General features: G+C 36.0%; 3 protein-coding genes and 1 non-coding gene across 5 annotated transcripts; 1 reads left to right on the top strand and 3 right to left on the bottom strand.

Moving 5' to 3' along the window:
- Nucleotides 1-576: 576 nt before the first annotated feature.
- On the bottom strand, nt 577-5,778 carry LOC140791391 (uncharacterized). The gene is made up of 3 exons (XM_073141946.1): nt 5,621-5,778; nt 5,380-5,502; nt 577-922 (listed from the first exon to the last, which is right to left on the bottom strand). Exons 1-3 carry the CDS (start codon nt 5,668-5,670, stop codon nt 748-750), a joined length of 348 nt encoding a protein of 115 aa, XP_072998047.1. The 5' UTR covers nt 5,671-5,778; the 3' UTR covers nt 577-747.
- Nucleotides 5,779-6,565: 787 nt separating this feature from the next.
- On the top strand, nt 6,566-6,637 carry TRNAP-AGG (transfer RNA proline (anticodon AGG)). The gene has a single exon. It is a non-coding gene; the product is annotated as a tRNA-Pro (tRNA).
- A 1,162-nt stretch (nt 6,638-7,799) lies between these two features.
- On the bottom strand, nt 7,800-14,796 carry LOC140790703 (bifunctional 3-dehydroquinate dehydratase/shikimate dehydrogenase, chloroplastic). Of its 2 annotated transcripts, none has more exons than XM_073140901.1 (11): nt 14,427-14,796; nt 13,125-13,230; nt 12,265-12,483; nt 11,364-11,710; nt 10,650-10,713; nt 10,372-10,480; nt 10,112-10,252; nt 9,551-9,699; nt 8,619-8,781; nt 8,495-8,528; nt 7,800-8,196 (listed from the first exon to the last, which is right to left on the bottom strand). In XM_073140901.1, the coding sequence occupies exons 1-11, from the start codon at nt 14,621-14,623 to the stop codon at nt 8,190-8,192; spliced, it is 1,536 nt and encodes a 511-aa protein (XP_072997002.1). In that variant the 5' UTR covers nt 14,624-14,796; the 3' UTR covers nt 7,800-8,189. The 2 variants fall into 2 exon arrangements, with proteins under 2 accessions (XP_072997002.1, XP_072997001.1); XM_073140900.1 differs by having other exon boundaries at nt 11,364-11,719; nt 14,427-14,689.
- A 1,150-nt stretch (nt 14,797-15,946) lies between these two features.
- Nucleotides 15,947-24,574, bottom strand: LOC140790319 (T-complex protein 1 subunit zeta 1). Its single transcript, XM_073140345.1, has 15 exons — nt 24,323-24,574; nt 24,171-24,234; nt 23,943-24,078; nt 22,177-22,328; nt 22,026-22,073; nt 21,844-21,936; nt 20,714-20,820; nt 19,113-19,227; nt 18,944-19,030; nt 18,106-18,310; nt 17,880-17,974; nt 16,937-17,005; nt 16,750-16,857; nt 16,525-16,643; nt 15,947-16,433 (listed from the first exon to the last, which is right to left on the bottom strand). Exons 1-15 carry the CDS (start codon nt 24,454-24,456, stop codon nt 16,358-16,360), a joined length of 1,608 nt encoding a protein of 535 aa, XP_072996446.1. The 5' UTR covers nt 24,457-24,574; the 3' UTR covers nt 15,947-16,357.

Raw genomic sequence — 24,574 nt, forward strand, 5'->3', positions numbered from 1 at the left:
AAAGGGATTAATAATGCTCTTCCTCTAGCCATTCAAACGATGCCAAGTTACATGATATAATTATGATATAATTTTATTTACCAAAATGCACTACGCCCAAAACTTAATACTGAGTAACGAACCGTAACCAGGATAAATCTCAAGGACTATGCGAATTACGCATCATTAAAATAACTACCTCTTCTCTCCTCCAGCTTTGCCTCCTTGTCTCTGACCATAATTTTATCTTTTCGATTTTTTTTCCCTTTATTTTTTCCTTTTGATAGGCTGGTCCTCTTCTCCTCAACCATGGTCAATTATGTTATCGGGTTACATATAACACAGTAAGATAATAGTTGAGAAAAAAAAAAACAAGGATCCACTTGAATGAAAAAAGCATGGTTTGGAATGAAAATAATAAAAAAGTAAGGGGCCAGAATAATTTTTGTGAAATAGGGAAAAAAATTACAATTTAATCATATTTGTTTTTTTTTCTTCAATTTAGCATATAAAATTACATATGAGATGCACTAGAATCTAGTATTATAAATTGAAAAACCAAATGTAATTAAATTGTAAAAGCCTAGAAATAGGGACTATGAGAAATTAACTGACATTTATCTTGTAGCACAAGAGTAGGATCATACTTCCAGTACATACGAGAAAGACATGCAGTTTTATGAACTATGATGCAAAAAGTGCCGACTATGATATGCAGCCTCCCTGGAAAGAAAAGAGAAGAGAAGAAAGATGGGGTCCTGATAGTTTTCACAAAGCAACTACATTAGCAATATCTAATTTGGGCACCGCCCCGTCTGCTCCAAGGAAATTCGCAGTCTCCCAGTATACGTGACCCGGCATGAAAGAGTCAAATGGAAACAGAAGGAAGGGGAATGGCTCGAACAATTCCTTAATCTCAGCTAAGAAAGTTTCTTGGCTCATCCTGCAAGACCAACAAAATGAACTGTCAGCCATTGTAAACTACTAGAACTCACCTTCTCAGGAAGACATGGTAAAGGTATAATTTGAACAAACATGCAGAGAGAAAACTTATAAAAGCTGTTGTCACTGTCGTTGTAATCCAGATGGATTACCAGTGAAAAGTGAAAACACACTATCGTTTGGCATCCGTGAAAAGTAAAACATTTGTAGAAGCAAACTTGCCGTTCCTCATAGCATGGCAACGTTGGTCACTGTAAGGAAGAGAGAGAGAGAGAGAGAGAGAGGAAAAATGCTTCCTAAAAGATCGTTACACACCCAAAACTACAAGGTTCTACACCTACAAACACAAACATCCTCCTGTGGCACTTGAAGGTCTCCTCTTGTTGTGCTTTGGGAATAAATACTATGAACAATGCAAAAGAGACCAACATAGTTGGAACTGGGAATCTAGCCTTTGATAACTTGAAAGGTCAGTGGATCCAGGTACTTGTAGAATTAGGATCTCATACATAATATTCTTTACTGGTATTACTAAAGGCTTTATGACCACCAAATCACTTTTAAGGCACCCAATTGGTCACCTAGGCGGTTGGTGCTCAGGCTGAAACTATCCAAGTACGCCTAACAATATAGAATGACTACTCCTAAGGCGGCCTGCCTTGACCATTCTATTAAAATCTTGGTCAAAATGATCATACAATATCTTTCATGTAGCTAGTCATATATTATCATACCTTTCCTGCCAAATGTCAGATCAATTAACTTTTATGTGTTCTATTAAACGCTTAAACAATATGCATCAGCTAGCATATATAATTTACTCACTGCCATGAGATTGATATCCTATATTTACGGGAATACTAAAAAGATATATTAGCTGCTGTGTTTTAACTGCAATGATGCAATCACCTTCCATCAGAAGCAGCCTGATATCAACGACCAAACAGCTCTGCAAAGATACAGATATGGATGTCTACAATAGGTCTGATGTTCTTTACCTTTTCTGCCCTTTAGACTCATCTTGTGGAGTAGAAGTCTCATTTTTGTTACTAGCCACATGCACTTAATATAGCAAAAATTATGATTTTCCTAAGTTTTTCTAAATTATAGATTTGGTGAAAACCTTCTCATCCAAAATTTGCTTTTCTTCAAATGCTTGATAAAATTATAAGAGTAGATATCACGTCAATAATTCTGATATAGAGACAACCCAATTTTTTATGTTGAATCACAGATGTCTCAATATTAAATTACACCCTCTAGAACCCCATTTTGAACACACACACACACACTACTTATGTTTTTCTTAAGCCTAAGAATCCTTAGGCCTACCAGGCTACCACTCACATGAACAACTTTCGGGTCAGAACAGTAGGGATAAGACTCACCAAGTTTAGGCACTTGAAAAGAGAACCAGTCGCACATTGTGAGTTTGTGACTCACCATTCTGTTAATTATATGTGTGTGAGCATGCATGCATATGCTGTATAAAAAAAATATACAGACACGGACAAGTGATGAGTATTTACTACACCAAGCAAAATACAAGCCCTGACAGTTCACCATCTTGAATCTAACAGCACTCATTTCCTATACTTAAAGTCCATATATATCATGTACTTTATAGAGTCTAGGCATGCCTAGATGGCTTCAAGAAAATTTGCCGCTCCTGGCATGACAGTAATGGTCAACGTAAGGAAGAGTTATAGCTGCAGCAGCTTGAACTTCTGTAGCTGCTCTTCTGTACAACCAGGATAGACTTTATTGATGATGCTGCCAATCCCCACAAAAGGAAAACTGCCTCCTCAAAGACTGTTACACTCCTATTATGACAATAGTCCTCCTTTGGCACTTGAAGGTCCTCTTGTCATATTATTTTGGGAATACTATGAACAATGCGAAAGAAACCAACTTACTAGGAATTAGGAAGTAGAGACCTTTAACAACTTGAAGGGCCAGCGGATCTAGGTTTAGTAGCATTAGGAACTCATAAATAATATTCTTTACTAGTACTATTAAAGGGTTCATGACCACCTAATCACTTGTAAAGCACCCAATTGATTACCTAGGCAGGTGCCCAGGATGAAACTACCCAAGTATGCCTGACATATAGAATGGCCGCGTCTCCTAAATTGGCATGCCTTGACCATTCTCTCAAAACCTTGGTCACAACAATCATACAAAATATTTCATGTTATCATATCATTCCTGCCAAATGTCAGATGAATTAACTATTTTTGTTGTTCAATTAAACACTTCAAACAATATGCATCAGCTAACATATATAATTTACTCACTGCCATGAGATTGGTATCCTATATTTATGCAAATCTTTTACCAAACACTAAAAAGATATGGCAGCTGTTGTTTTAAATGCATCAATTTATAGATATTTTAATTTTAGTACTTCCTTACAGTATAGATGCATCCATTGACATAGATACATGTTGGGGTTGTTTGGTTGAGCATATCAGGCTGCATCGGACAGAATGTAGCTGAATCGTACAATTTATGCATATATGGGAAAAGGTAAAAACCCATATCTCATGAGATTGAGATGAATGATGTGATGCAAAGGGAGGTTGAATTGATGCACCAATGTGGATCAGATATATGTGATGAACCAATACAGCCCAAAACTAGTAATTATGCAATCACCTTCCACCAGAAGCAGCTTGATATCAACAACCAAACAGCCGTGAAAGAAACGGATATGGATGTCTAGCACAAGATTCATGTTCTTGAGCTTGCATACGCCCTTGACACTCTACAGAGTACATAGTTACCTTTTCTTCCCTTTAGACTCATCTTGTGGAAGGAAAGTCTCATTTTTGCTACTTAAGTCTCAAGCACTTAATATAGTAAAAATCATGATTTTCCTATAGTTTTCAAGATTATAGGTTTGTTGAAAACCCTCTTATCCAAAGTTTGCTTTTCAATGAATGCTTGAAAAATTTTAAGACTAGATATCACATCAATAATTCCAATATAGAGAAAACACGATCTTTATAACTGAATCCGGATGTTTCAATATTGAGTGTCACTCTCTAGACCCCCATTTGGACCCTATTTTGACAAAAATGTCATAAATATACATACATAGCTCTGAACAATGCCTTTCTTTTTCTTTAGCCTAATCCAGGCCTATCACACATGAACTTTCAGGATGGAACAATACGAATAAGACTCACTGAGTTTTGGCAATTGAAAGAGCACTCGTCAGTTCTCACACATTGTGACTCAGTACAGCATTCTGTCATTTATATGTGTGTGTGCACATGCATGCCACATGGGCGTGTACGTGTGTGCGTGTGTGCATTTGTGTTGTATAAAATAAAGTGTACATACACGGATAAGTGAGGAGCATTTACTAGTCAGAAGCAAAATACAAGCTCTGACAGTTCACCATCTTAAATCTAACAAGACTCATTTCCTATACTTCTAGTCCATATATATCATGTACTTTGGAGTCTAGACTTATGTAGATGGTTTCATGCAAGTCCATCTAGTATCCTTAGGTAAACATGGACAAAGATGCAATTTTGATGTCTTATAGTTAGAACAATAATTATTTGCAAGGGGTTGGGATCTAAGCAGAAATCATTGGTATATCTACTTAATCAATATTGCATTGCGAGGGAGCAAGAACTAACTATGCATGAACATGCCAACTGGCACATTTACTAATGGATCTACACATACCTCTGTGTCAACACATTAGTCTTAAAATTAGTCAGCTTATGCACTCCGTGTATCACTAGGCTCAACTGGCCCATTTACCGATGGATCTATATACCTCTATGTCAACACATTAATCTTAAAAGTAGTCAGCTTATGCACTCCGTGGATCACTAATCTCAACATTGAAAGGCTTCTATTGATCTTCATAGCTTTTGGAATAGGAATCTTTGTTTTGTACTTCATCAGAAAACAAGTAAAGCCTAAGACATCATGTAAAACTGAACCATCACATGATTATGCATGATTAGTCTAGATTAAAAGAATTTTCTACAACACCAGTTATTCTACCAGAAGGAATTTATAACACCAGGAAAGATGATTGGAAGTGTACAGAGTATGGACGCAGAACGACCGAGGACCGATGGCATGTAAAGTTCTTTTTGTGTGAAGAAGATCTGCTGATGGCAAGACGCATAGCACACTAGCACTTAGCAACTAAACCCTCTTTCTTAACGACAAAATAAAGGTGGCATATATACACCACAAATCCTTGAGGTATAAAGAAAAGGGAGACTAGATTAAGCGATACATAAGTTATTACTTAGCAAAGTTCAACAAAAGCTAAGCAGCCAATCCAGTCCCAATAAATACAACAACCAAGTTATATCAAAAAATGGAGGATACGCCTAAATATTTGTAATAAAGATACCCAAAAACAGCAAGAATAATTGATGTAAGAAATAGTAACATGCTAGGATAAGATCGCAGAGAACCTACCTCGATTGTGCAAACTTGGTAATAAGTTCGAGAAATCGAGGTTTCAGCTCCTCATTTCCCGTCTTACGAGTCATCGACTCCACTTGTTCGATCAGGTAATGCAACCGGCCCTTGGGATCATACCTACAGGCGACAACAGTAGCGATTCTAGAGACACATTCGAATCGGGGATATAAAAGTTCGAAAATACCGCAAACTAAGAGAGAAACGCAAGAAACAGACGACGACGATTGCGGCTTACACACAGCACTCAGGCTTGTCCAGAGGGGTCAAAACGCAGCTGGCGTTCATGGCGACGACCGAGGAGTCCGATCCGAAGATTAGATGCGCTAATCCCTAGCTTCCTTTCTCCTCCGTTTCGGTGGAGAACAAATATATAGGACAGGAACGGTCGAGAGATTTGTTTTCTTTTCATTTCAAACCCTATGTTATACGTATATTTGCAAAAGGCCACCTTTACGTGAACAATAAAAAAAATTAAAAAAAATTAAAAAAAAAAGAGCCTGAGGGCCTTATGGACATAACTGGCAATCAACAAAGAAGGGCTTCACCTCCAAGTAGGAAGATCGCTGCCACTTTATTGGCGTCGGCCATGTGTTAATTTATGATGTTGAGCACCACCATCGGCATCCCAAAATGCACCTCTACATCGTCAGGATGTTCGGCTCAATAGTAACCGAGGACGATAAGGTTCATCGACTGGCGGAGAGGTCAATCGGTATTCGGTGGTGGAAGGGACTTGGGTAACCGATGTTAATGATTTGAGCGATACTGTGAAATGAGTTTTGGCACATTGAAATTTAGTGTTCTTAGAAAAAAAATATATTACTTCTTAGTTCTTACTATTCGTTGGATCTAAGTTTTAACTGTTTAACTCAAACTATTATACGTAAGCATCTGACAAAGAGGGCTCAAGAGGCACTAAACATGGAGATAGATACATCTCTAATTTTCAGAGGTTGGTAAATTAACTTGAGCTCCAGATTTTTATATTTACTTTTCATTATTTATTTTCCTCATTCTCAGTGAAGTGCTGAAAGGTTTCATCCCAGTTTACAAACTTCATATCCGAAACATTTGAGATACTTGCTCCATTTCCTCTTCCTTAAATAAGTTTTTTTTTTTGTATGAAGAAGTAAAGTTCAACGTCGAAATCATGTAAATATTTTGGAAATTCGCTAAATAAGGGCATTTGGTCTAGTGGTATGATTCTCGCTTAGGGTGCGAGAGGTCCCGAGTTCAATTCTCGGAATGCCCCCATTTTAATTTTTTTAATAATAATTTCTACATTCTTTCTCTTTTTAAAACTGAATTCGTTCATTTTTTTAATACTAAATATATAGTTTTTATAATAAAATGCACGTATTTAATATAAGAGATGTGCACACAAAAACCCATTTTTACTATTTTAAAATTAAAAAGATTATGCAAATTTGGAATCATCTTTGGTAGAAAAAAAAAAAGAAAAAAAAAATTTCTAACTCCTTTTCCTTAAAACTAGAATTGAAAAGGAATTCATCCCTTCTCCTATGCACCAGTCTCTGTAACTTTTTCTTTCCCCCCTTCTTTTGTTCTTAATTTTCTGTATCCTTTTGTTTTCTACACTATCCTTTTCTTTTCTGTAACAATTCTGAATCTACTAACACTGTTTTGCTTCTTTATTCTAAAGGTAATTATATTTAAATCCTTGATAGTTTGGGGGGGGGTTAACGAAAATGTGAAAAAATTAACCATCTTACTCTCATGTTTTCTATTTTTTTTTTCAGGCATGGGTAAATTGATTCTAGAACATCTAAACTTAAACACATGATATTATATTTTGAAAGTTTTGCATAGATACAAAGATTAATGTGCTACATAAATTATACAAGGTCTATATAAATATAAGCAATAGTTCAAGAGGTCAACATATAATTATCCTTTTCTCTTTGAGTTCTTGATCAAACTAGTTCTATACCAAACTTTATTTACTAATATAGATTGTCCCTCAAATTTATAACAACACATAAAAAACAATCTATTTTACTATAACCCTATAAAAAATGCTGAACTCAGAAGCATTTTACCTCTAGAATAAAAACTGTGCCAAAATAAGTATACTTATATAAAAACAAAATTTTAATTTAAGCTGCTAAAACACTTATTTAAATAGATTCCTACAAATAAAATACTGAAATATTCAGTGTTTTAGCATCCGATAAAAATGCTTAACTTATCAACAGTAATGTAAAACCGTAAAATGCTTATAAATTCAACATTTTAGTTAGATTTACTATAAAATAAACACCTTTTAATTATAAGTTTGAGAGGCAATCTATTTTGGTAAAAAAAAAATTTAGAACAGGGCTAGTTTGGTCAATCACTCTACTTTTCTCCCACCAAACATGTCAACATAGTGTAAGCAGCGACAACAGCAAAACTGTGCCAAATGCACCCCAAGGAGGAGTTCTTAAAATATATGGTTCTACAACTGTTTGGCTTCCAACAAAAAATAATTGCTTTGATTCGGTTGCAAGAATCACAAGTTCTTAAAATATATCTTTCATAAAAGTGAATCGCAATTACATATTGAATCTTCAGTCAGGTAGTTCTGCTTCCGGTGCCAGCAGGGTGGGATAGAAGGGTAGTTTCAGAGTTTGAGATGTCTGGAACTTATTATCCTCTGGCTAATTCAAAACCAGTAAAATGATATGTAGATTACTAATACAACAACAACAATAACCACCCTAGCACTTTATTCTGCAAAGCTGGCAAATGATGCCATGTATTCTCCAACTCCCTCTCGAAGTGCTAGGTTATCAACCAACATATCATAGACTGCAATTTTACCATCAACCATCAGAATATAACAGAAGAAAAGCCAAGACATCTCTGTTAGTTTACAGTTTACACATAACAGTAATTAAACTGAGTGAATCGTAACTTATCCTTCTAGAATCTGAACAATGTATAGGGTTATAAGGTAGTTTGGTATTTGGTGGAAGAATATGGTTTCTCATGATATTTATAGAGAGATGACTCAAGAGATCTTGAGTATGTAATAGGGAACAAAAGCTTAACTTATTCATTTGGCAAAAGTTAAGAGAAAGCAAGATTATCTGAAGAAAGCATTTACCTGCTTACAATATGACGCATCAAACTCTCCGGAGCTGGGAAGAAAAGACGGAAAAACAAAAATATAAGACTTCATAGAGATGGACACATTATAAATGCTCAAGAGCCTTGTGGCAGTAAACTACCTATCAAACCTGTGAACATTTCAAATTGACCCATAGCTTGCCTTATGAACATCTCTAAACCACTAACAACAATGGCTCCAGATTCTTCTGCTTCCCGCAGAAGTCTAGTTACTTTTGGGGTATAGACCGCATCAAATACCAGAGCATAAGATTTCAGGGCTTGCTGCAAATACCAAATTTTGTGATGGTCAGGAAGGCTGGATGAACAAAGTGCTGGATAGAGTAGTAGTGCAAAACAGAAAAAAGAGACCAAGGACAACAATGTAATCAAGGTCAAAGTATCCTCTCCAAGTGAGAGATAGCAGCTGAACAACAATCCTTTTGTAAATAAAGAATGGTGGCATTCGTATATAAAGTCCAAATCATAAAGTTTTCTCAAGTATGGCCAGAAAGAGAGAAAACAGTTGAAACTATCTAGGATGGAAGAAGTGCCGTTAGTTTTTCATTTAAATTTGGAATCATCTTTGGTAGCAATTCCTATTTAAGTTAAAGACAGTTAATCAAATTTCCAGCATCTCATTCGCATATTTCTGGAATCAATTTAAGGAAAAAAGGACTGATGTTAAATATGGCCTTCATTTGTTTGATTACTACAAAAGGAAGCTGAGCTGTCAGTGGACTCCTACAAAGAAAGAAAAGAGCCAGTATGAGCACCACAAGAAACATTTAGGACAATTGTTCCTCATTAAGGTACTTCTTACAAATTTAGTGAAATAAGATTGCTGCACATCCGGAGCAATGGACCTAGTAAAGTTTGCAGCTGTGCTTTCTTGAGAGCTTAACTTCAAGAATAGTTAAAACTTAAAAGTATCTTCTAGTAAAAAGAATTGAAAAGGCATAGCAACACTGTTGATTTTCGGAAGGAAAGTCAATCCCAAGTCCCAACTATGTCCACAATCAGAAATATTTAGAGAAGCAAGGGAGGAGAAAACCTTAGATAAAGGAGTATCATTGACTCTTGGTTGCATTCCGATCGATGTCGTGTTAGCGAGAATCATTCCCTCTTCTGGATGGAAGTTTTCCAGCTCAGCAAGCGTTAGAGCATGTCCACCAATCAAGTTTGCAAGTTCTTTCGCTCGTTCTGGCATTAAAAAGTGCCAACAGTTCAGATGCTTGATAACCATTAGGAATATTGCTCATCTAGAAAAAGTAACTTTGCTACTTGCTATAAGGGGTAAAAGCAAACTAGGCATCCATATCATCAAATTTGCTAAATGCAACCATGCAGCGGTCAGGACAAAGATAAGATTAACCATGAGTACCAAATATCAGACAGTTGTATTCCGATGGAAGATCTTATGGAATTTCACATAGCATGACCAACTTATAGCATGATCTGAATAGCAAATCAAGACACTCTTAAGAAAGACATGGAAATGGCCAATTTTAACATGATACATTCATTTCTCATTAAATCAAGCAAGACCGCTTTAGGAAGTCTGGAAAGGGAGATGGAAAAAAAAGGAAGGGATACTATGAGAACAGGAAATTACCATAAGTACGATTTGCAATTACAACTTTTGCTCCCTTCTCTTTTGCACCATATGCAAGTGCCTTCCCAGCACCACCAGCACCTATGACTACAAAAGTCTTACCAGCCAATGGTGAAACAGTGGCATCCTTCAACTGAGAACCTGTCAATAGTTACAATAGAGAATTGTCATGGTCTATAAATGTCAATAGTATTATCCATCAATCATAATTCATATAAACTATTAAAAACAGCTGCGGGATCAGGTTGACTTGTAGAAACCTCTTATTCCATCTTCTACAGCAGAAATAGCACCAACGTAGTCGGTGTTGTAACCAACTAATCTTCCATCAGCAGGTCTTTTGATTATCGTATTCACAGCTCCTATGGCCTGGAAAGGCATATGCATAGAACAGGAGGGGGAAAAAATGATGAATTGGAGGTACCACCAAGACTATTCTTTTTTCTTCCAAAAAATTTAGATGATCAAATGCCCACGAAACCAGTTTGAACTTTGAAATAGTTCAACTTCAACAAATTGGAGAATCGGTGGCACTTACCTTAGCAATGGGATCAACTTCATCACAGCACACAACTGCAGCCTCCTTGTGAGGAATTGTACAACTGAAACCAAAATAAATTGAAGCTTATTTAATAGCTTAATCATAGTTGTAACATCGATACCGGAAAGCATAACTGATATTAGAAGTCAAACTAGAATAAGGTAATTGGGATGTTCATGTAAATACACAGTCACATATAGCTCCTGCATAAGTATGAGGTATGCGGGGGATACAAGAATGAGGATATAAAGTTATAAACTAGAGGTGAGGGTATAAATTTACATAATAACTAAAGCCTTACCTGATGGCAAATACAGAAAATATTAGTGGATGCAGTGATGCATAACTTATAAGTAAAAATTGAAAATTTTGCATCAGATATATAGAAAAAATCAAAAGAAAAATGTGTCACATTATGTGTTTGAGAACTTCATAGACATTTATTTTAAGGAAATATCGGTGTCATGAATAACTAAAATGACTTATATGAAAGAGTGGATATCCTTTAAACAAAGAAAATGATGAAGAGTGCAACTCCAGTTCTAATTGACCAAGTGTAATCACCTATCTGGTATAGATTAATGTATGATCTGATGTAGCTGGGTAGGCAAATGACTAGTATGAAACTAAAAAAAACTTCTCAAATCAAAAGAAATAATTATCATCAATAAATAGGTAAATTTTCTGCCAGGTAGTAAATAGTATTTGTACCTGAATCCAGCAAAATCTGGAGATGAGTAGGTGCTAAGAAAAGTGGCAAGGTCATCTACCAAAAGTGGCACATAAACTGCATTGAATCCAATTGACTTGAAGGCTTCATTATGCAAAATGGGGCCTTTACTGTGGCCAACTGGCTTTCCAATAATCCCAAAAACTTTTGTATCTGGTCCTATTTGTCTGATATTATACACATTTAAGAGGTCTGAGATAGTTGGCTGCCCAGGAGCTGATGTCTTTCCAGCATCAAGAGTGCCAAATGTAAGATATCCACCAAATTTAGGGCAAAGCACCCGGGAGATGACACCTCTCTCACTCATAACCAACCCTATCATCGGCACCTGCCGTTCCTATCAATTAGTCAAATGCAAGATGACTTAAATTTGCCATGATGCCAAAGTAATCTCCAAAGACTTGTATAACATACACAGATCAGACAATAAAAAAATATCAAACCATGATTTCCAAGTAGCAATATTTATAACAAACAGAACATGTTCAATGATACAAAACATCACCAATTTCTCAATGATGAGACAATCCTAACTGAATTTCGATGAAACAAGTGTTATTTCCAAAAGGTTTGCTTATGTGAGAATGACCAGAGGAGACGACAATTGAAAAAATCACGTATATCTAATGATAGTTGTCATAACCAAAGATGCTAATTCGTCTACTAGAGTCTAGAGCATTGCAAAAGTGTTCTACTCCTTGCTATTGAACAAACATCTAGCTACAATAAGGAGATATTGACAGTATATATTACAGAGCATTTGTTTGCAAAAGATTAAACTTACGAGTATTAATATACTTTTGATATAAAAATATTTGGAACAACTGCAAGTACCCCAGTACATGCCAAAATTTCTAAATAACCAGATTCTATATTACTCACTTGGCAATGTACTATCACTTGAAACATTCTTGCCACATCAGCAATGTCTACAGCAGTTGTTGCAATCTTCACTATATCAGCTCCTACAGCTTGTATTCTAGCAACAAGACTGCCAAGCTCCTCAGTGGATGGAGTGCTTTGATAATTATGAGAAGAAACAATAAGATTAAAGTTTTCTGGTTTCTGTCCAGAGATGTAGTTTACAAAATTCTCAGCAACCTGCATAAGATTAGCATGTGTGGTTAAGCAAATGAATTTGATGGTCTAACAAGAAAAAAGATACCAAATATAAAATGTATATGTAATAAGCAAGACCAACAGACAAAGATTTTTTTCTATCACATGGAGTAACCGAATTACTTAATTATTAATTTCAGATTGAGAAAATATTTCTTAGTAAATTATGATTTGATTATATACGGTTACAGAAGACTGCTAGTGTTGTCATATACAAGGATTGCGGGTTAAAGGGAACTGTGCAGTACATGCAAGTTACTTCGCTCGAGCAAGCAATATTACAGTTCATGAGAGGATGGCTTATATCATCCAAAAAGTAGGATGTTTCACTGTATTAATTTTGCCTTGAGAATCTGGTTTCCATAGTAACACAAAGCAAATATAGAGACAAAAGTTTTGTATTATTCTGCAAAAGAATCAAGCAAGCAAATTCTACAAATATTAGCGAGATGCGGCTTTTACAACCAGTACTAATCATTCATAATTAGACAAAATAAAATGCATAAAAAGATCTGATGAATGATGATGAATGGAAAAACATGGTTCCCTAGTGCTTGCGCGGAGCATGTTCGGAACCATGTACTTGCATAGACCACGCCCTAGTAGCTCAATGAAAAACTAACCTTAAGTTCAATATCAACATATTCAGCTCCTAGTTGAATTGCTAACCGTAGTGCCTCAAATCGTGGTTCATCATCACCTTCATATTCACCTCCTTCCCACTTTGGTCTATAATAAGAAGAAACAAATCAGATAAATATTTAATTCTTCCACAGAGCAATATTATAAAGTGACATGAAGACAAGTTGCCTTACTACAGGGATTATCGAGAAGTTATCTATGGCAGAAAGTGATATATACATGATATGCTGAGATAAGGTTGTTATTTTGTGAAAATAATAGTTATTATAATTTGAATGCTTACAAGGAAAATGAATGATACCAAAGACCTGCAAGCTCTCAAGAAATTTAATCTCATTATACAAGCAAAACATTTTGATTCATGGAAATCATAATAGCTATTCCACTTATAAGTAAGAGTAAGTACATTCTTATTTTATTCAAACAATTTTACGAAAATGAAATTTCAGCTCTATGTAAACTAATTTGTCAGGAAATACAAATCCATCTATCTAATATGGAAAGCTTAGCTAGTTTAGAATGCATAAAACAATTTCACCTTACCTACTGCATTGTATGCCATTTATGATGAACCCCTCTGTAGTCCTGAATTCTCTCTATGTATTCCTCATTGAATTTTACTTTCCACAAGAAGAATTGAACGATTGCATATTTTCTTAAGTTTCTGTGTAGTGTTTGTAGCTCTTAATATACTCAACTCCTTTACATATACATCTCTTAGGTGGATATTAGGCATTGAAAGCTCCGACTAACGAAAGAAAAATAAGAAGCACGGAATTAGTCTGGAAAACTAATAAAACCCGACAACAAAAACTCACTAAACCCATTTAAAGAGTCAGCTTTCAGGTGAATATTGCAACAACATCAACTAGAAATCAAGAAACAAATGCTGGATATCTGCAGCAGCAAACGTTTATCCTCTTTCTTTCTTTGTCTTCATTTAATAGTTATAACTTCATCTTCTATCAAAATGCTAAAGAAATCTTTTGGTTCTCCTAACCATCCTAACTTCACTAAATGGAAAGACCAACAAAAAAAAATTCCGGGAAAGGGTAGAATTTATTCAAAGTAAATGCTGGATAGCAACATCCGGAATTGCATATTCTCTTTTGCTATTTATCTTCATTGAACAGTAAATTGCTAAATTTGAACGAGAACACATCCTTTTCTCCACTAACCATGTCAATTCCACTAAATTGAAACACCTTCCGAGACAGCGTGAAATCTATTTATCAAATCTACAGAACAACAGCAAAATCGAAGAGAGAGAAAGAGAAACCCACCGGTAGGTGACGAGAGCGGGAAGCGAGCGGTCTCGGAGAAGGATGTCGAGATCGCGTTGAGGGTTGAAGGCGGTGAGGTGGTCCAAGCGGATCTCGACGAGGTCAGCGCCCTTCGCCTTGGCCTCCGCCATGTCACTCAGCATCTCCTCCACCGTCTTCGCCACCAATGGCACGCATAGCAGTGTCCTCGTTGCCATTTCTCTCTCTCTCCCTCTCCCTCTCCCTCCCTCTCTCTCTCTCTCTCTCTCTCTCTCTCTCTCTCTCTCTCTCTCTCTCTCTAATTCTGTCTATGTATAGAAGCGCGGAAAGTGAGTGGGGGGGGGGTTGGTAGCGATTAATCGGGAATTCCTCGGGAGAGAAGAGGGAAGACAGCGTCGACTAGTGGCGGCTTATGAGGATAATGAGGGATAGAATCCATTTTGATTGCAGATCGGACGGTCGTCCAAGTTTTGACCTTACAAAATCTACGAGAAGAATAATTGGATGAACTATGTTTTTGCACAAGATTTTTTTATAAAAAAAATCTAAGAGAATTGAGAATTTAATAGTATCTTATAAATATCAACACAGTTGAAATTTAAATCCTAGAATCCTCATTCAACTTAGAACCCTTTCAGTTAACTGAGTATTATTTTATTGACATTTTGTGTAAGGACTTTTTTATCTTATAAAGTGTTACCTGTTTTTATACTCATCTTCTTGTATTACTAAATCATTTCAGAACTTCATTGCCAAAAATATATTTATATAACAAAAATATAATTATAAAAGTTATTTTTATCCAGGTAACCATGTAGTTTATAAGTGATAATGTAGTGGTACAAAATAAAGTTCAAAGAGTTTTTAAGTTGGAGATCTATTTATTATTTTATGTTACCAATATAGTGACATCCAATATAATAAAAATAAAAAGATATATGTTGCATATAGATGCACATAATCTTGGTATTTGCCCTTCTACAAAAAGCCAAATACAAACTTGTGATCTAGATTCACATTTGAGTGAGTCGTCCACAATTGGTGGCCTTTCCCACCTTCCATCTCTATGATTTCAATGAAGTTGCTAATGACTGGCTTGCAAGTCTTTCACACTCCCTGTATATGCTTTTCAAATAAAGCTGCTAACTTGTTAGCCATCTTAGACAATAGCTGCTGTTCCTTTGATTTCATATTCTATGGATGACGAAAGTATATCTTTAGTGACTAAGAGAGAAGTGTAGACCTGGTCACCCAGATTCTGAGAAGGGCAAGATGACAAGCTGGTCTGTTATAAATAAACCAAAGTAATATAGATAGCATTCTTAAAGATTTAGACAGACCCTGCTAAAACCCCCACTAACTAGCAATCTTTCTTATGCCCCAATAGCACCAGATTAATATAACATATAGAACAACAAAAGTTTTCTTAACATTTGATCAAGCATCCAGCTATTTTAGTAGCACAGCATATTTCTATCATGTGACAGATGGATATGAACAAAATGGAAAGAAGAATCAAACAGAGGGTTTATGCGGCCCGATTTGGAATCCAATAACTACCACATTTTTAAGCTTAATTACCACAACAAAAATTTACATAAGCAAAAGCTGTGTTCAGGAGATTAGTAGGCCACTGATCAGCTCGCTAGAAATTTAAAGTGCACTCCTTGAGTCAATAAATGAGCCCCTGATTGCAGTGGATAAGCAATTTCTATGTAATTGAATTCTTTGTCTGTCAAACAGAAGACAGAACATTCTTTTGATAATTAAGTTGTACTAAAACGCAAACCAAACAACACCTCACCAACACGGCCAGATCAACCATCAGCACCACAAAATTAGAAAGGGAAGTATCTACACGAAAAACCTAATGAGGACTGACAGATAATCAGATACAAAAGCAAAATGCCCCGCATCTCATCCAGAAGACAAAACCTCAGAGAACAAAAGGATTAGCTCGGTTTCCTCATGTTACGACCAGCTCGGATCACTTCATCCACCAGAAGCAACTGGGAAGAAATGACAGGTCTGCAGAAACAAACTCTCAGAACATTGTGATGAGAAATATCAAACTGAACAAGAAAATATAAACTGCATATGAATCATGTGCTCTACATACCCAGAGTTGATGATTTGGCGTTTCACAGAATAGTTGTCAAAGATGCCCTCCATTTGGGGATCAATTGGCTCACCAGTATGATGGTTCAAACCCACAATGTTACCTCGGTCATGCTCATCCTTAAGTACATAATGAAAAGAATAATAGCTTACTACATATTCACAAGTCTTTAACCTTTTCCAAAGATATGGCACAGGAAAAGGAGAAAAGATAAGAGGTAGATACCTTGAGAGCAACAATGACATCTTGTGTATCCAGTCCAGAATTCTCTGCTAGTGTCTTGGGAATAACAAGAAGTGCTTCAGCAAATGCTTCCACACCAAGTTGTGCACGCTGTAAAATAAAGACTTGGCAGTCAGAATTTAGAACAGCAAGAGAAGAGTTATTAAATGAGAACATAGAGGTGACTAACCCCTTGAACAGTCCTCTTGACATTGTCCATAAGATGCTTTCTAGCAGCAACCTCAAAAGCTCCTGCCCCCTGTAATCACAAAAAAAAGTATATGTCAATGCAAACTGGAAAGGCAACCCAGCTGTAACAAGGTGAACTTGCAAAACTGGTAGAAAATGAAATAAGCTACAAATGATCTACTTGAAAAATTAATGCCATAAATCAATAACTCATCATTATTCTATGTTCGTTCACACTAAGGTTCCGGAAATTGGTATCAGGATCAAGATCGGCCGTCCGAAAAAACGATACCTATCGGCCATATCAGCCGTATCGGATCGGATTATTTTAATTAAATAAAATTCTAAATATTATTTAAAAATGTTGAGAAATTTTTAAAAATTTAGAAAAAAATTATAAGAAAATAAGAAATAATAATTACTCACATATAAAGTCTAAAAAGTAAAAATCTCTCTTCCTCCCTCTCTTCTTTCCTATCTCTCTAACTGTTAGTCTGAAGTATCCATTCTCTCTCACACTCTCTTTCTTTATATATATATATATATATATATATATATATATATATATATATATCTCCCTCTCTCTCTCTCTTCCTCTTTTCCTCTCTCTCCCTCCCTCTCTCTGTAGCTACTGGTTGCTGCTGTCAGCTGCCTACTGCAACCGGCTGATTTCGGCCAAGATCGGGATCGGCTATATAGCCGATCCCGATCCATTTCGGCCGATCCCACTCGGGATCGACCGAAACTGGAAACTATGGTTCACACCATTATGCTTTAATTGAACATCATGCAACATTTGGATTCTCAACAATAATTGTGGACTTCATTATCAAATATTTTAAATATGTATCACTGAGTAAGATCTATTGACTGAAAGAATAAAGTTGAGAGAAGTTCTAACTTGTTTATTGGTTACAAGAAGAATGAGATACTTAAAAACTCACCAGGACAACAGCTTCATCTTCAATTGTATTCTTGACTGATCTAAGACCATCACGGACAGCATCCTTAATTTGAGCAATGGTATGATCATTAGGTCCTGAAAAGAACAGATGATGCTGGTAAGAACAGTGGTAAGAACAGGCTATCTAGGATTTATGTATGTGCGTCAATCAACAGATGATGCTAGCATGAGCACAAGAGAAATTAGATACTAAAAGATAAAAGAACCTTTAATCAGGATTGTACAAGAGTGAGGATTCTTCACGTTCTCCACAAAGGTGTACTTCTCTTCTCCGAGGACATGCTCATAAACAAGCCCGGCCCAGCCAAGACAATCTTCTGCCAAATCATCAACAGAATTAACAGCTTCACCACCACAAGCTAGTACCAACCTTTCCATATTCCTCCTCTTTGCTCTTCGAAGGGCAATTATCTATTACATTTAGAGAAAAAAAAAAAAACTGGTATGAGAATCCCAAGATGTGAAGGTCAGAGCCTTAGTAAGACACAATCTAACTGTTATCTACTGAACCTTTTGTTAACAACTAAATGACCTTCAAGTGTGACACGATCAAATTGGCAAGCCTTTTCTGACTAAAAAAGCAAGAGGATGGAAAGTGCAAAGAGATAATATAAGGTTACCGAATACGGAAATCAACAAGAAGACTGGAATATCCTACAGGCACCTATAAATTTAGAAGCATTATAATAATATTCTAGAAGTAGTTAGTTCACAACCTGGATAACTCTTGCAATGAACCATATCTCCTACATAAAAGAAGGCTGTTCTCCTACTGTTAATGGAGCTTCCTTCCAACTTGTCTCACAAGGAGGAAGCTTGGGTATTTAACTTAAAGAGTGCCAAAAGAAAAAAGAAAGAAAGTCTTCCTCCATATCATGATTGACGACAAGGCCATAACCTTCGCATAATCAGTTTTCAATAGATTGATGACGTCATATAACTCCTCTTGTTGTTAATCTTTCTCCAGTGTTCCCGTGTAAAGTAAGCATGTTATGACAAGATAATAAGTGCTATCACGAAAAATGATGTGAGCAAATGACTTACTCCTTCTCTAGCTAAGAGATCGAGTGATGGAGGATCAATGCCTTTTTGATTGATGACAACAAAATTATTGTCATTACCTGAGCAGACCTGCATGGACAAGAAAATCAATGAACCTTAAAATTGCAGAATGTTCAACTACTTCTATGTGTAGCGCATAAATCTTGCATACCTTGTTCTTTAATTCAATAATTTTCTTAACACGCTCATCAACTGAACGCCTTTCAGCAGCAACCATCTTTTCCCTCTGCTCTGCATTTGAGTAGAAAAACCCTGCATTTATTTCACTGAGGAACGAATAAATTAGTTCCACATTTCTCCAGAACTTCCCCACATACTGCACAACTTATTATGTATTTTCTTCAACAATCTTGATGTCGCAGAATGAACTAATAATTTCTTTTTCTTTTTCATGAAGATATGCTAGCCCAAGCATGTAGTGCCAAAAGGAACATCTCCACTAACAAAATTAAGTGAATACCAAACTCATAATCATGTGATTTCTATCTCTCCATACATTACAAGAAACAGAAAATACTTTTCAATAGTCAGGTTCCAATACTCATTCTTTTACCTATATGGCTTGTAATTAAAATGTACATACAACACAGAAATTGGGAATAAAAAATATTCCATCTTCAATTATCTATCAACTATCGTCGACCAAAAGTTATTTGATTGAAAGACTTAATACAATACATTGAATCATCTCTTTATCAATCAAACTCTTTCCAACAATATTAGATTGGCTAAGTTACAACTGAAGATATATAAGTGCTTTAAAATAATTGCAGATTTTGACAACCAGTTGTCAATCTAACAACTAAGTGGAAGGTGTTGAGTTCTCAACAAAGAACATGGACACAACACAAGGACTAGAGGAAAACTATTACGTCAGTTGGCAAATAGACTTGTAAAGTTCTTTACTGTAGTTGCATTCATTGAATGGAGGAACAACCTTCTAGAAGTTCTCTGAAAGATGGGAAATGATTTTAATTAGAGAGAAAGACCTGGCTTTGGTTTAGGATGATTTGGCAGACCATTACGAGAGATAAAAAAAATACTTGTTTGTTCTTGGATGTAGACCTACATAACGAGAATACATCATTAAGCATCTATAAGGGCTGGTTATATTGGCATGGATAATTAGCAAATAATTTAAGGAATAATGCAATGAGAAGAAAGCATTAATTTTGACATATTCTAAGGGGCGGAAAAAAGAACAAGAGGTGTGTGAATCTTAGATAAGTTTCAAACCTCACCAATTATGGTTCGTAGGTTTATTTAGCATTATATTTTCATAATTCTTATATGTATGCAATTCATACTTAATGATCATGAACAAGTGATGTATTAGATACATTATGAAGCATGATATTGGAGAGAACTTGGAGACTAAACAATCGTACTTAGATGACTCTTCCCAAATAGATTGTGATATTAAAATTATAATGAACATTATTGGAGTCTTGACTACAGAAATTAATGGATATGATCTTACAACAAATTAAGTATTTAGTTATTTGTTAAAAGTAAATCTGTAGATCATCCAAATATGCTATCGAAGATTGATAGTCATCAATATATCTACATATGTATATGGGATACCAATACATGTGATAAATACGTATAGAATATACTGAATATAAAATGAACAAGAACTATGAAATACAAAGAGGGCTCAATATATAAATATGTCAACATTTACCATAACAAAACATGACTAAAGAAAAGACAATAAGAGAGTACAATCAGGAAAGAATGAAAAATCACCTTTTCTCATACTCCAGAGATACATTGCATGTCAAGATATAACAGTTCTCTGCCCTCCGCTTCATATCAGGATGCCGAGATCCATGATCAAGAACAAGACCCTCAATCTAGGAAAACAAATGGCTTAATGCTTAAGAAGCAAAGTAGTTATAGAAGACAAGAAGGTGAATACAAAAAGTCATTCACCTTACTGCAGCAAAACAAGTAAATTTAGAAAGAATAATCAATCACATCCATGAGCAGATTTTACAGTAGTTTCAATGGTACATTTGTTAGGAATTACAAGCAACTCACTAATCCTAATGTATATGGGCTAATAAATACAACAGAACCCATGGGGTAACAGTAACAAGTCAGCAGGAGCTTCTGCAGGACCAATTATCAAGACAACGTGAAAAATGATTGGCCGAGTTGCCTAGGATGTTTTTGTTTCTCTAACTATAAAAAAAATACTGATTTGTTGATATATATTTACTGAGAAAATAATTTTTACAATCTTCCATTTGTTTCCATGTAAAATTATTCACAAAAAAAAGTTTCTTCAAAAGGCAGTTCCTCGCCATTTTTATCAATGCAAAATTAGAAACAGATAAAATTTAGAGATTTTAGAAACAAAGTGTTTTCCAGCATTAGTAGAAGACAATTAGTTACTTTCTAACCAGAAAAACTTTTTACTTGATCATGTTCTTAAAGAAGGTTGTGTTAAAGTTGTACAATCTAAGTGAACATAATGATTGCAGAAGTTCCCAAGATAACGCATCATATGAATTAGCCCATTCATTCAAGTGGGATTATTAAAAATCATAAATTAAACAATTCAGAATATTTTTAGTACCCCCTTGTAAAAAAGTGAAAATCATTAATCGCAAGGAACCATGAACAAGTAAATAAGACACCATCAGAGACTCCTCTCCAGTTATGTTCTCTTAAAGTTGTTTGTTTTTCTTCTGAATTATCGGAAGGGAAATTCCTACTCTAACACCACTTACAACCAACATTGAATGGCTGATCCTGTGTCTAAGATGATGGAGGGAGGAAGTTGACATGGATGACAATTCCCATAAAACATCTACCCAAGGAATGAGTATGGATTCAAGGATGTTCTCAACTAATAAGATAACAATACATACCAGACGTGTATCAACATCGAATTTGTGACGCATGTGCATTATCTCCACCATAAACAGATCAATAGGTTCATCAGGTTTGCGCACACAGAGCACCTATCAATGTTACAAGAAATCTACACCGTTGAATGTACAAATTACAAGCAAGGAAGCAATAAAGTCCAATATAATTACAGAATACATACCGCATTAACAACAATATCAGTCAACTGATCAGCCAATGCTTCATATAACTAAGAGAAAGACAAGCGTGAGATAGTTTCGAAAGAGAACAAATTATGCAGAGAATAAAAAACATAAAAATAATAAGAGATATCAAGGAAAAGACAAAATCACCTTAGTTCTAACAGTTGTCCGTGCTACCATTTTCAAAATCTCCTTGTCAGGCATCTCCCCGATGATGACAGGGGTCTTAAACTTCTCAAGAAATTCAAGAGTTGCTCGTTTAGCAATATCAAACCCATCAACCAAAAAACGTGGATGTGTTCCTAGACCAAATAACATTTCATAAGATTTTCGAAAATCAAGTGATATCTAAGATGAAATTGTTTACTTCAACCCACAAGAAAGGTCAGCATTAATGAAGCCAAATGAAAACAGCACGTCCAAAAGTGAGGGTGAGGATGCAATTATCATTTTCAATATTCCGCCTGCATTGTTAGGTGCCTTATACACTAGAATAACCATTTTGATGGTTACTTTATGAATTTACAGCTTGTAATTCCAATTTGTACAAAAATATAATTGTTGCAACCAAGCAATTATGAATGTAAACTAGAAGATACTCCCTTCTCCCTAACCATCAGAAGCAATCAATCCAGACATGGATCACATGGAAGGGAGTCTGATTTCTCAGATAGAGTACGTTCTGTATGCCAAATATTAATGAAAATATGCTAATTCAATAACTGGAAACCAGCAACGTACAGATCATGGGATTTCTTGATAGCTCTAGGTGAGCTTAATACCTCTAAACCATTCATAAATATCTTAAATGTTAGTAGTCAGAAAAAACACAAAGCAGAAAAGTACAGCAAAATTCTTTGGGGCAAACACAGCAAGCTAATAATTGGCCCTACAGAAATAAACACGCAGATTTATCAAACAACAAAGTGCATATATCTAAAGAAGATCCATAGTTTACGCAAAGGAACAAATAGGAAAGGGACAAAAGAGAAGCAATCAGAAGTTGTTGGTATGCAAAATTTCCAAAGGCAAGTCAGGCTTGCAAAGAAGATCCAAAATCAAGCTCAATGAAGATGCACCAACTGATGATGTCGATGAAAAATGGACTTTACAAGTTTTAGATGGGAAATAATAGTAATACATGCATCAAATCACATATAAAGAAGAAAGATGATTTAATAACAGATTGGAGGGAAACAGAAGTATTCAAGACAAGAGTCAGCTGTCACCTGTCAGTGAACATAGTGTGAATTGGTCACTGATGGAGGAAGGGCAAGTGAAGAAGTTGAAGACAAAAACAGATCCATATTGACTGAATGATCATGAATGAGCACTAGGGATCACTATTTGATACAGTTCTCATCCAATGGCACTATAACGGAAGAAGTCTTAGGTGATATGGTTCCTGTGTTGAATCACTTTTTTCCTTTTTACTGAACTTGGCAACCTTGGACCTAGACAAATCAACCTCCATTTAATAAAATAAAATGACACATATTCATGATTCGGTTCCAAATTTGTAGAAGATGAACTTTTGGCTTATATCCAGTTTGCACGCTAAAGATGCACAGTGAAACAGATATGTGTATTGTAAGAAGAGATACTATTCTTCTCACCAATAACAAAAAGAATATGCAAGTAATGACTCTGTACATTGACCCCATTGACAGTATTCCTATAAGTCCAATCTATTATTTACAAAACATGCAGGATAACGATATTAAAGAATGGTCAACGGCAGTTTCAGCTCCTGAATGAAAACTCTAAATAGTCATTCCCTCGATTTGGCAATGCCAAGTCAAATAGCATTTCTTTGCCCACTATATAAGACTATACAGTGTCACTACAATCAGAACCACGGGCTACGATCAAAATTTCTTGCATAGAGAGTGCAAACGCGTCATGATGTAGCTAACCTTCATCAATGCAGCGCTCAGACTGCTTCATGAGCTCCCCGATGAAGAGCACCGTGGAGGTCGTACCATCTCCGCTCGTCTCATCCTGTGCGACTGCCGTCCTCGCGATCATGATCGCAGTCGGATTCTGAATTTGCTGCAAACACACCAAAACGCCAGGAAATCACATACAACCTTCACGAAACCGCAAAAGATCAAAGCTTTGAGGTCTGTCTCTAGAAACCGTACCATCTCCTTCAGTAGAGTGTTCCCGTCCTTGGTCAGCTTGATGTCTCCTGCTCCTCCCACAAGCCTAAGCACAGATAGAGACAGCGATGCATCGAGATGAGCAAAGAAGGAAAAGATGAGAAGGATAATGGAGAAAGAGGGAAGAAGATTACATCTTGATGGTTCCCTTGGGGCCGAGATTGGTCTTGAGGACATCTTGGAGACCCTTGGCGGCGTTGATGTTCATGTGGAGCGCCGCCGACTTGTTGAGGACCTCAGCGTTGGGATTTAGCACGCGGATCGACATTGTTGGAAGAGAGAGAAAGCGGCGAGGGGAAGAGAGAAGAGGGAGAGAAGAAGCGGACGGCGAGAGGAAGAGAGAGAGTAGGGTTTTTGTTTTAGTATCGTAACGGGATTCCAAAAGG

This window comes from Typha latifolia, chromosome 6 (assembly GCF_019914945.1).
Source record: "Typha latifolia isolate L0001 chromosome 6, TyphaL0001v2, whole genome shotgun sequence".
NCBI lineage: Eukaryota > Viridiplantae > Streptophyta > Magnoliopsida > Poales > Typhaceae > Typha > Typha latifolia.